Raw genomic sequence first — 12,780 nt, 5'->3', positions numbered from 1 at the left:
AAGCGACTCTAGTTATATGCCCGACTTTAAGGTAAAAAAAAAAAAAAACTAGATATGATACTTCTTGCTTTGTCTTATGAATTAAGTTATATTTATTGAAAATTGTGTTATAATATTATTTGCAGAATTGTATTGGTGCTATTGATGGTGTACATGTTCAAGCCACAATACCTCCTGGAGATCAAGTACCATATATTGGCAGGAAAGGGACACCAACTCAAAATGTAATGGCCGCATGTAATTTTGACATGCAATTCATCTTTGCATGTGCAGGTTGGGAAGGAACTGCACATGATACAAGAATATTTTTATCTGTTTTACGAAATAGTGCTTTAAATTTTCCTAAGCCTCCTAATGGTAATATCTCAAACTTGTGCATATGTCTGAAATTTTGCATTTGATTAGGCACTTTTTATAGTTTCTTTTTATATCATAGTAGCATGTTTTGAACATTACAGGAAAATATTATCTTGTGGATGTTGGGTACCCACAGATGAGTGGCTATTTAGGACCCTATAAAGGTGAAAGGTATCATCTTCCTGATTTTCGTAGGGGCAGAGAACCAACAGGATCTAGAGAGGTATTTAACCATAGACACTCTTCCCTTAGGAGTGTCATTGAACACACTTTTGGTGTATGGAAAAAGAGGTGGAACATTTTAAGAGACATGCTTGGTTACCCATTTAAGAGCAAGTAAAGATAATAATCACAACTATGATGCTTCACAATCATATAAGAAGGCATGCCCGACATGATAATCATTTTGACAACATGAAGGTTGACTTGGATGATGACACAGACTCGGATGAAGAAGAAGAAGAATATCATATTACCGAAGGACCTGGAGCACAAGAAATAGAGACATTGAGGAACAACATTGCTGCAAGTTTGATGCGTTCGTAATTTTTTTTATGTATGCTTATTTTATTTTATTATTGTTTGAAGACATTGAAGAAAATTTTATTTATTTAATATTTGTTATTTTTTTTTTAAACTTTTGGCAATGCAACTATAAATGTCAAAATAATTTGAAGGAAAAAAGATTAGATATACTTGTGAGTCATCCTTTTAACCAAAAAGTTAATAGAAAACTATTTTTCTCATTATGTCTATTTTTGTCATTATACAGAATTTCCAAAATTTTACATTAGTATTTACCAAACGCTTTTATACTACTTTTCATACTCACAGCAGTTTTAAAAATACAGTTTACCAAACATTCAGCTGTTTTATTTTACAACTGATTATTCTTAAAGTATAGCAGAAACAGTTTTAAAAATAAGCACATCAATCCCAAACTGGCCCTAAGAGTAATTACTTTCTCTACAAGGACTCTCGACATCTCTATAAATACCCAAGTTAGAGTTCTTATAAGGATCATCTTCTTACAACACACACGCCCCCCAAACAGTCCCCCTATTCTCTGAAGTTCATGGGATTCCAACAATTATTCATATACCAACGATTATGCATAAATTTGGTTCCAACCGTTATTGTTTGATTGTTCAATTTTGGCCTTTTGTATGACCTGGAATCAACCCGAGGCATTAAAATATACAAATTTTACTCGTGAAATCGACCTCCATCACAGAAAGGGATCCTCTCCGGATCAGTTCCTCCTAAATTTGTAGTCGTTGAATCAAATTTCAATGATTCAGATCCCTAAACTTGGTGGATTAGGAGGAAGGCATCGGGAGAGATCTTTCCCTCCATCACTACCAAAAATGAAAACCATTTTAAACACCTGTAGCACTTAATGCTAAGTAGCATTAAAGGACTAAAGTAAAACATTGTCAAAGTTCTGTGGACAATTGTGAAATTAACGTTTTTTCCTCTGTTTGTTTTGGGGTTCACAAAAAAAGTAAGGGCCGGCCTGTTCGTTTTCCAACCCGATCGTATTTTAAGAAGGACGAAGGAAGCTGACAATAATACACAAATCCCTCTTCCCTCTCTCGCTTTGGAGCCATGAGTCTCTTCGGTCTGGGCAGGCAAGTACAAAACTTTTGGCTGCATATCTCCTTTATGTCCCCAAAAATGGATCTTTCTTCCATGCTTGTTTCATTTCTGGTGTTTTTTTTGGTTCTGAATCTTTTGATGGATGTTTCTACTTCTTTATTTTTCTTTTCTGATCAGTAATTCCTGATGTGTTATTCTTGAAATCCTTTTACTTGATCTATGAAATTTGTGATTTTTGATGTATTCTTTTGGATTTTTTGGTGTTGATTAATGGGTTTTATCTTTTTTGTTATTCTACCATACTGAATCACTGATACTGTTGGGGTTCTGTAAATGCAATATATGGAAGGTGTGGATAGCTTATTAAAGAAAGTCGATGATTTCTATTCGACCCGCTGCTGTTAGTTATTAAATTTTAGTAATAGTGATGGATGATGGAGTTTGGTGATAGAACCCGCTTATTTCTGGGCGTTGTAGGTCAGGAAAATAATAATGGCAAGAGGGTTGATGGTGGGTAAATTGATGGATAGATAGATATATAGATAGTGACAGCTTTATAGTTGATGCATCACATGATTTGTATTTGTGCGTGGTCTTTGCATTATTCGGAAGTTCTGTTGTTTCTTTGCATAGTTGTTCATAATGATGATTTGGTGTTTGGACCATGATGGATGGTAAACTGTGTACTCAATATGTTGTCGTTCCTTGGTATTGAAATGGGATTGATATGTCGCATGCAAAGAAGCTTTGTGGCAGCTGGAAAAAGCTCTTTTTGGTCAAAAGGAAGAAGGGTTTCAATTCATTGAGTAGTTTTCAATCTATTATTTTTTTTTCATTTTACAGTTTCAATTAAAGTATGAAAATGGTTAGAAAAGTGAGTGAGGAATTTACTGTGGGAAGCTATTGAGAAAGTGAGAGCACTTGATTAGTTGGGATGTAATAATATATAGAATGAAAGAAAAGGATGGTTTTAGGGGAGGCTGAAAAATGTGGTGCTGCAAGGAAATTGGCTGTTGGGAGGGCGGGATAAATCATTTTTGTCAAGGGTCTATGGCACTTCGAGCCAGGAATGGAGATCATCATCAGCTGCAGAGAAATCCAGATCCCATTCTTTGTTCATTCTTTTTAGATGTTATTTGATCAGGAATGGGACTGAGAGATCCCGCCCCTCTACATCAATCTCATTGTGCACTTTGCCAGTTTATTATCTGTCTCTGTAAAAATCTAGTAAAGTAGCAAAATAGTTAGCAGAGTTTATGGCAATTTCTTGGCGGAAAGTATTGAGGAAGGGAGAAAGGATTGATTTGTTTGGGTGTAATATCTAGAAGGAAAGCAGAGGGTGGTTTAGGGGGTGGGTGATTCGGTGAAGAAAAATGGGGAGCTGCTTGTGTGATGGCTGTGTGGGTTTCCTTTGGAGAGGGTTCTCATCCACTGGAAAGGTTTAGGTTTTTGCGTGGATGTAAAAAGGTTGAAGTCTTATCTTATGGAGGTGTGATGTTTTGTCTTATTTTTGGTGGTGTTTCTTGTAGAGGAAAGTAGGATTTTTGACATTTTTGGAGAGGAAGGCATGGAAGTTTGCAGGACAATGTTCCGTTTGGGTTTTCCTGGTGGGTTCGGTCTATGGACATTCCTTTTTCTGCTGTATACTGTTGTTTTTGTAGGTGGCAGTTTCCTGTAATATTTGATTGTACTGGTTTTTAGAATTTAAAAAATTGTTTCTTAAATAAAAATTAACAAAGTTGATTAGTTTATTGGGATTTGACAATGAAGAGGAAGTGGGTGCAATTTGTGACAGAGTTAGACTATTTGCTTCTGTCTGGGCTTCTCTGTCAAAACATTTCATGAAAGTGATTTTCTTGATTGGAGGGGGAGTTTTGAACCGAGGGCAACCTGAGATTTTCTTCTGTCGGTTGGTTTAGGTTTTTTCGTTGGTTTTTCCATTTCTTATGGTTTTTCCGTTTCTTATGTTGTTTTACGTGCTGTGTAGTTTACTTGTTCATGCTTCCTGTATTCCTTGCCTTTCCTCTTACTAAATATTGTGTTTGTCATAAAAGAATAGTAGAAGGCAGTTTGTAAGAGTACATTGCTGTGAGAAGAGGCTAGATCAAAGAATTTAGGGTTTATGAAAATGGTCATGTTCTTGTTTAGTTAATCTCTCGGTAGTTATTACTTCGTAGATAAATGAATGGAAAAATCAAGACATGCGTATGTATTAAAAAGTTCAAAGAGTTGATATATTATCATGGGCTGTGTGAACCAGAAACCCATAATTTAATATGTCACCAACTTTCTAGTTTCTAAGCACTCCCTCTACCTCTCTGCTTATTTTCCTGTGTTAGTATGTGCATGTTCATAAATGCATTTTTATTTTCTTCTGAGCTGCTTAGTACATTATGATTTTAGTCACTATCAATTTTGTAAAACTGAAGTTTGCTAATGATGCAGAAACCAGAGGACGTTCCGCCCGAAAAAAAGCGCACCTTCAGGGAGTAAGGTTGTTCCCATTTGCTCAACTTTTTCTCCCTGAGTCTATGTATGTATCTATAATTCTATATTGGTACATCGTTCTTCCAAAATAGAAAACTTTTATTGAGTTTTTGTGGTCGTTTATACCCATATTATATGGGCATAATTTCTAATGTAACTTTTTTCTTTTCTCATCTGATTCTCCTTACTACAAATTGAATTGTACTCTGAAATTTTTCTGTCCTTGCATTTAGCTACTACATATATTTTCTCCTAATGTTTAACTCTCATGATGTGGGATTTAAAACTTGAAATTTGTTTGGTTTAAACCTGTACCTGTGAGAGTTAAATCTCTTAAATGATATTAAGGACAACTTGGAATGAGAAAAGGAGCATGTTAACGGTGTTTAGAACCTGAATTGAATCAGAAAATGAGCATTCACAAAGTTGTAATTTAAAGATGCAAAGTGAAAGTAACTGGGACTAAAAATCCAAAAAGAAAAACAACGAAAGAGCTGTTTGGATCTTATACTATAATCATACGGTGTAACTGAATTCGTTCGTTAATTTTTTTTCTCTTGATGCAGGGTGCTCAGCTTAGAAAGCATATTGATGCTACACTTGGTAGCGGCAACCTAAGAGAGGCAGTAAAACTTCCAACTGGAGAAGATTTAAATGAATGGCTTGCTGTTAACAGTTCTCTCTCTCTCTCTCTCTCTCTCTCTCTCTCTCTCACACACACACACACACACACACATCACAAACTAGTGCCTGTCAATTTTTAGTTTGTCTAGTCCATCATATGGTTGATACGTGGTTAAAAGTTTTGTTTCTTATCAAAAGAACATATGGTTGTTGCATAAAGCTCTGTTTAGCTTGTTGTGTGATGTTTTAGACAGTACAAGTTTCTATGTAAAAGGATTTACATGAACATGGAACTCTTTCCTCCGAATTGTTGTTGTTTGGATGCAACTTGAGATATTATTCAAAATTATATTTATATTTTCATGTGTTTCTCTTAGAAAGCATTATGAGAAAATAGATAACTTTAAAAAGCAGTTGAAAGGGAATGACTTTACTTTTTAATATTACTGTGTTCCAGACAAAAACCAGAAAACTGTAGGGCATGCTTTTATGTTTCTTCCAATTAAAGAAGAGAAAGAGGAGAGAAATAAGGCACTGAAGAAAAATGAGAGGCGAGGAACAAAAAAGTAGGAATAGATAAAACTAAAACTAAGTACAAAGACCATTCTACATATTCTTGCTCCTTCCTTCACATCTGATCTCCTCCCTCATGTCCCCACACCCGACTGAAAGAATAAAAATCACAAAAAAATAAAAAACGGCACCAATTATGTGAATTTCATTTTCTCCGGTCTTTTAGGAAAAATAATCTTCATTACAACATTCAAGTACCTCCTTTCCAGCAATTTATTATTTAATTCAATCCCTCTTGTGTACTCTAGTTCTAAAATCTTGTCGTCGGTGTTTAAATTTCAGCTGTGGATTTCTTCAATCAGGTCAACTTGTTATACGGTACTCTCACAGAGTTCTGTACTCCAGAGAATTGTCCTACAATGACTGCAGGCCCCAAGTATGGGAGTATATCTTTCTTTTATTAAACCGTTTTGCTCTTTCTTTTCTTAAATCTGGGTTTTTTTACCATTGTGTTACGGGCTTCTTGTCTTTCTACCAAAAGTCTCCAGGGGAACATGGAAACACACTAAGTACAAGATATTTCAGAAAGCTAGATTTATATTAATTCTGAAATTAATAGCAATTGATTCCGTTTGCGATTAGGTGTTCACATATTGATAGATATTAAAATAAACTATTAATTTGACTCTTTAATACTGACATGTTTAACACAGGTCATCAACACTACTAGGAAAAGGATCAAGTATTCAATATCAATATTATTTAGACAAGAGAAAATGAATGAAGCTCCTCCCTATCTCTACGCCTTGAACCACCCTGTCCCAATCTCTCTGCTTTGTGGGAAACCAACCTCCTCTTTCAAACAGTTTGTGGGCCTTTGCATGCCTCAACTTCCCCTTTCTCTATTGGGTTGTATACCTTTCTCTCAGCACCCACAACCCAGTACTTGCATAATCTCCTACATCATTCTGGTCATTCAGTATGTGGTTTGTCTGCTAACCAACCTTTGCCTGCTAGCTCTAGAGTTACTTTTCAGTTTCTGTTGCATAAATTCAGTATTGAAATATTGCCAGCAAATTTCTACATCTTTTTCGTGTAAAACCTTTGAAAAGTTATGTACTCCCAATTTCTCTTTTTACTCGATGGCTTGGACAACTTTAACGACTGATCAAATTATGCCTTCTATAATTTTTATTCTAATCCAGCTTCTGTTTGTTAAAACTCTACAGGTATGAGTATAGGTGGGCAGATGGTGTACAGATTAAGAAACCGATTGAGGTTTCGGCTCCAAAATATGTTGAATATCTAATGGACTGGATTGAATCTCAACTTGATGATGAATCCATATTTCCCCAAAAGCTTGGTAATGCTATTTATGACAATATTGTGTTTTTCATTTGACTAATATAATTCATTCTCTGTTCACTTTCTTTGTCTTTCAGGTGCACCATTTCCCCCCAATTTCAGGGAGGTTGTGAAGACGATATTCAAAAGACTGTTCCGTGTATATGCCCACATATATCACTCTCATTTCCAGAAAATTGTGAGCCTTAAGGAGGAGGCCCATTTAAATACTTGCTTCAAGCATTTCATACTATTTACCTGCGTAAGTACTCTTACTATTGCAATAACTGTTTTCTTTTCTCTTCTTTTTGAAATATATCTAGTTGTACGTTTATTTATTTAATCATTGTATCTTGTTGATAACGTCGATAACATTCTGAAATTGATTATATTCTTAATTCGCCTTATAGATTGTGGTCTAGCTGTTGGTAACTTGAATTTATAATAATAGTCATAAAATAGAGTACAAAGACTCGGGGAACAAGAGGTCAACCAACGTTTTGCTATAACTCATAGAAACAAAACCAAAACACACCTCTGACATTGTAGTCTAAACTCTCAACTACAGCAGCTTCCCGATCTTAATAAAATCATAGAAAATAAATATCTCTACAGGGTAGAGAGGATGGAGCCTGTAAGGAATCTGTGACTTTTTGCAAACAACGTTGAATTGTAACTGAGGAAAAACCCAAACTAACCCGTGCAACCTCAACCAACTACTACCTCAGACCCCAGTGCATATGCTCAATGTAAGAACAAGTAAGTTCCAGATTCCGTCTCCTTTTTTGGCACAAAATACATCAGTTGGGAGACAGACATTCAATTCATAAAGTGGTATAGGTTGCTAGTTGTTTGAACACCTGTCATGGCCTTATCGTTATCCAATAGAAATTAGATTCGAGGAGTAAGAACATAATAGTTAGGAGAGTGAAATTACTAATGCATAATAGTCATGGTTTTATCTTACTTCATGGACAAAGTTCCTACTCGATAAACTCGTAGGCTGATTCCATTATACTGCGCTTTTTGCAGGAATTTGTGCTAATTGACAAGAAGGAGCTAGCTCCACTTCAAGAGCTTATAGAATCCATCATTGTTCCTTATTGAACCCGGTTTGCAGATCCCATTAGGGAAGCATACTTGAATGAAATAAACTCTACTGATCTTTAGAGTCTCCTACATTGCGTGTTATAAATACTTTTTTGTGCATATGCTGTGTGCCTTAGAATTGAAATGTTCAATTCTCTTCTAATTTATTTCGAGCTATGATACTGTGGAAAGCGAACGGGCAGCAGTTGCTCTTTGTAAGCGGCTGAAGCAGAAAAGCTGAAGTCGATCAGCTGAAGGTTTACCTAGCTGGTTTTAGATCATAGAAACATAAAAGTGAGTGTTGTATTTGTATTTCTTGGTTTTATGTCAAAACTAGCGGCTCGTTAAATTTAGTTTCAAACAGATTTGGCAATAAATTGTGAATTGTGTGAAGCGATATGCAGTTTTTAAGTAGTTTTTGTTTGATTATTAATACCATTATCAAGCAGTTGAAGGCTAAATCACCTTGAGTATCTCTGGAACTTTAGTATTATGTGCATTTCTACGACAATAATCCTATCGTCCTTTCGTTTAAACCGCCACAAAGCGCGATTAAGCCCAATTTAAACGGATCGATGGCACAAAACAAACACATAATGGACGACAATTATAGAAATCTTGATGTTCTTGTTGTTTTGGTTTGCATTCTCTATCTCCTGCCTTGCTATTTGTTCCACACAACTCGGAACAAATGGCGCTCCATGATAGTGACCTTCGCGTTTTGGTTGCACGTAAATTTCTCTCCAACGTCAAGATAGCTATGTTATAACCATTGCTAAATCCCAACTCGATGTCATTTTAATGAATAAATACGTCAAATATTATATAGATCACAATAAGGTTACAAAATTCGACACCAAGCAAAAATAAGTTTACAAAACAATCCATATATAAAACACATTTTCATTTTAAATAGGGAAGAACATGACCTTGAACAAAAGCCTCTTCATTATTGACAAAAAAAAGTTCCCCTTGTATCTATGATGTTATGAATGCCACTAACTCCACGACTCGTATCTCCGTTTGCTTCTAAATCTAAAAATCTATGTTTCGATCTTTCCTCCGTTAAACATTATATTTTCGTAGATCCGCATGTCAAACCTGTAAAATCACAGAAATCAGGTTGTCAGAAGAACAGCTTGTATTGCAATAAACGCGGACAAGGATAAGCTAGCGTACCCCTATGTCGATCATCAACGAATACATCCTATACTGCACGCAAGCTCCGTTGATCAGAATGCCCAAATCTTGAGGCAACAAAACCATATCCTCCCACAACTGCAACAAGTACACTAAGTACCATGGTAAAGAACTGGAAGTTTGCAAGCAACTCACCTCGGACCTCATTGTCGACAGAATGACATGAGATCATATCATCCTTGAGCTGACAACCATCTGGCATCATGGGGCCGTAGAGAGTGAACGCAGTCTGATAAAACCAGAGGCCTTGGAGAGTTATGGCAATACCGCTACATAAATCAATTGGAAAGCTGGTTGGTAAGAGGGCTCCAGCTACAGTTGACACTATGCAGAGCCCGATTAGGAGGACAAGGAGGATGTGGTAATACCCCTCGAGGCCTTTATGAGTTGTTGAGTGAAAGTAGAAAAGGAGATACTCTGCACAGAATGCTGTAGCAGCAATCAGAGCAAGAGCTCCTTCAGGCATCGGAAGAAATCTAATTGCATGACATTAAAGGAGAAAGAAAAACAATTAGCCATAGTACAAAGTCATCGCATAAGAGACTGAAAAACAGAAAAGAAAAACCAAGGGTATTGCATAGATGATGTGTTGGACGGTTAAAATTAACAATTAACAAACAGTTGTGTTAATAGGGGTTAATGTCGATGGGTAGCGCTGTGATATTTGAAGCATCCGTAAGTATAAAAATAGTTTCAAAAGTAATTCTACAATGATCATATTATGCACGACAACTTGAATCCTTTCATTATAAAAATAGTTTCAAAAGTAATTCTACAATGATCCCACAGAAAAGGAGTCAATCTGCAGGCACAAGCAGGCCGCTGGAAACCATCATGGACTTGGGGCTCTACTGGAGCTTCTTCAGCTCTCCTCGATTAACATGAGCGAATAGAAAACTGGAATAAATGTATGAGAGTTGAGGATAACCCTATGTTAACAAGCCTAGTGGAATAATTAGTCTTGTTAGCTGTAGGTCAAGAGCTGTGGCAGCTTTTTCTGGGAAGGGATCAGGATAAAGGAAGGACATCTACTGGGGGTTCAACATTTTAGATGAGGAAGCTAAGTGGTGATGGGGAGAGGCTGTGTTGCTCCAAGGTGGGTCCTGAAGATGGCATCAACATTGATGGAAGACCAGTAGGTCAGACGTCAGAGAGAGGGGACGGGAGACTGGAACCTAGATCAAAGAGGGAGCACCTCTCTCTTGTCAACTGAAATTCCAAAAAACATAAGTGCTATCATCAGACATCTGCCTCTTTATTGTAAACATTTTCACATCACTCTGAATTCCTGGGGAATGATTGCAAAACTTTTGCTGTCTGGTGACATTTATCTAAGTTTCATGAGTTAAAACTGATGCTTACACAATCATATACGAATTAAGCAATCGTATTAAGATAGTGTTTTTTCTTTTCTTTCCATTCTTATTTAGCTATCATAAATAGTGGATAAAAGTGTTGCAATATATCACAACAAATAATTATGAAATCCCTTATTCACTTCCCATGGAGTATCTAATTGCAAATTACTATCCCCACCTGATATGTACACAAGAACAGATAGTCATCATATAAGCAGCTGCCAGAGTCATCTAATTATGCAAGTACTATTATCTGAACGATTTTGATTGCTAGCATCCAAATTAAAATCTTTAAATTGCAAAGAAACAGAGGAAGCATGGATACAAATGCCTCATAGTCCAAGCTGAAAAAATGAATAAACTTTTAGATGTGCACTCATTTTGTTAATTTGTTTCCGGTGCTATAGAAACATCCACTTGAGCAGGTAAAAAAATGCAACACTCTTAATTGATCGGAGCAGCTACTTTATCTCATATATTTAAAATCTAAGAATCAGTGGCTTTATTGCTTTTTCTATCCTATCTTTTTCCGACGAATCAACAGGATTGTTACACAACATGATATAAAAACGAAGAAAATGGCAATCAATATAATCAAATGAGCATGACCATACCTTGTCTCCTGTGAGATCAGGGTGACAACCCCAAAGATAAAGAACATAAGAAGCATCCCCGAGTGCTCGAAATCATTCATGTGATGAGGGTTCAAGACTCCATCTACAAAGAACTTGAGATGGGTCGAATACAAAAGCTCGATACACATATCAATGAAAGCACCAACTGCTATAAGATAAAGCTCAAAATACTTAAGCCTCCCATCAACACCGGGAACTGGGTTCCATACATGTACCCGAAAGGACTTGGGGTTTGACACATATCTCACCAGCGAGCACCATACGTGCCACACCCCAACAACCAAAAACAAAGTCCCTGGCAGAATATGACCTTTGAAAGAACCCATCTTTCTTGGTTGAGGATATGTCTATATATGCACGGATCAATGTCCGCCTCTCTGAGATTTCCCTTTATTTTTTCGGTCAATATCTCCCTGAGATTTCAATCTTTTTCTTGTCCAACAAAACCAATAATTTCCTTTTCCAGGAAAAACACTTTGAAATTCTTTTCCTTTCCGCTGGCAGACTTTTGTGTTCTTGGACTGAGATTTTTGGGTTCTTCTGGAAGTATTTTGAAGGCGAAAGATTTGATCAATTTCCCGATTTCCAACTTTCCCACAAAGCAAATTGTTGAAAGTCGTCTTTCTTTAGTAAAGAAACAAGGAAAACAAGAAATAGCCTCACCAGCAGTCAAATTTCAACAGCTGACGATGAGAACACTTATTACGATTTGCAAGTACATAAAAACATAAAAAATAAATAAAAACAAGATCGAGGCAGTAAAAAAATTGAAATTTACACACAACCCAACATTTTATACACGAAAAACTGCATCACAATTCACAGTACTAGCTAAAAAAATGGTAATTGAATGGCGCGTAAAGGGAAATCATCACGATATTATTAATGAAAAAGACAAAAAGGAAGGGTAAAAAAAAAAACGAAATCGACGTACTTGGGAATACTGATAAGCGTATGATTCATTCATCAAAGGATTATGCTTTTTGCAAACCCAAAAGGCAAAAGGCAGAGAGAGAGTGAGCGACGGAGAGTAAAAATGTCTCCTGTAAATGTGGTGGGGATCCAAAAGAGAACGATGATGATGGGAACGGAATTGTTAATGCGATTAACTGTTTTCACGTGCCGACTCCTGGTGGGTCCATCTTTAGATCTACACCGTCCGGTCAAAGCCCTTTCTTTTATTTCAAAGGACTCTCTTGGATGCTTCGACGAATATTGATTTAAAATATCTGATCGTGTATTCAAATAGCTTCCCCATCCTTTGGGGAGAGAAACGAGGATGGGGAAGCTATCTTGGATTTTGCAATGACATATGATCTCTTCTTAGCCAACATTTTCTTTAAGAAGAGAGAAGAACATGTGATCACCTACAAGAGTGGGTCGTAAAAAACACAAATAGATTTTCTTCTAATGAGGAAAAAGGATCGTATAACTTGTAAGGATTGCAAAGTTATACCAGGAGAGAGCGTGGCTAATCAACATCGCTTGTTGGTGATGGATGTACATATCAAAAGAGTAAGAAAAAAGAAAAAGACTTGGAAGTGCCCAAGGACTAGATGGTGGAATCTAAAAGA

General features: G+C 36.5%; 2 protein-coding genes across 3 annotated transcripts; one reads left to right on the top strand and one right to left on the bottom strand.

The window, feature by feature from the left end:
* The first annotated feature begins 1,859 nt into the window (after positions 1–1,859).
* LOC103409423 (MOB kinase activator-like 1B) lies at positions 1,860–8,406 on the top strand. The gene is made up of 7 exons (XM_008348241.4): positions 1,860–1,988; positions 4,402–4,450; positions 5,010–5,118; positions 5,923–6,016; positions 6,810–6,943; positions 7,023–7,186; positions 7,957–8,406. Exons 1-7 carry the CDS (start codon positions 1,966–1,968, stop codon positions 8,029–8,031), a joined length of 648 nt encoding a protein of 215 aa, XP_008346463.1. The 5' UTR covers positions 1,860–1,965; the 3' UTR covers positions 8,032–8,406.
* A 403-nt stretch (positions 8,407–8,809) lies between these two features.
* On the bottom strand, positions 8,810–12,406 carry LOC103409425 (uncharacterized). Of its 2 annotated transcripts, XM_008348243.4 has the most exons (4): positions 12,141–12,406; positions 11,186–11,889; positions 9,193–9,689; positions 8,810–9,114 (listed from the first exon to the last, which is right to left on the bottom strand). In XM_008348243.4, the coding sequence occupies exons 2-3, from the start codon at positions 11,530–11,532 to the stop codon at positions 9,221–9,223; spliced, it is 816 nt and encodes a 271-aa protein (XP_008346465.1). In that variant the 5' UTR covers positions 11,533–11,889; positions 12,141–12,406; the 3' UTR covers positions 8,810–9,114; positions 9,193–9,220. The 2 variants fall into 2 exon arrangements, with proteins under 2 accessions (XP_008346465.1, XP_008346464.1); XM_008348242.4 differs by having other exon boundaries at positions 11,186–12,312.
* Positions 12,407–12,780: the final 374 nt, after the last annotated feature.

The sequence above is a fragment of the Malus domestica genome, chromosome 06 (assembly GCF_042453785.1).
Source record: "Malus domestica chromosome 06, GDT2T_hap1".
Lineage (NCBI taxonomy): Eukaryota > Viridiplantae > Streptophyta > Magnoliopsida > Rosales > Rosaceae > Malus > Malus domestica.
This window is presented reverse-complemented; position numbering and strand designations above follow the sequence as displayed.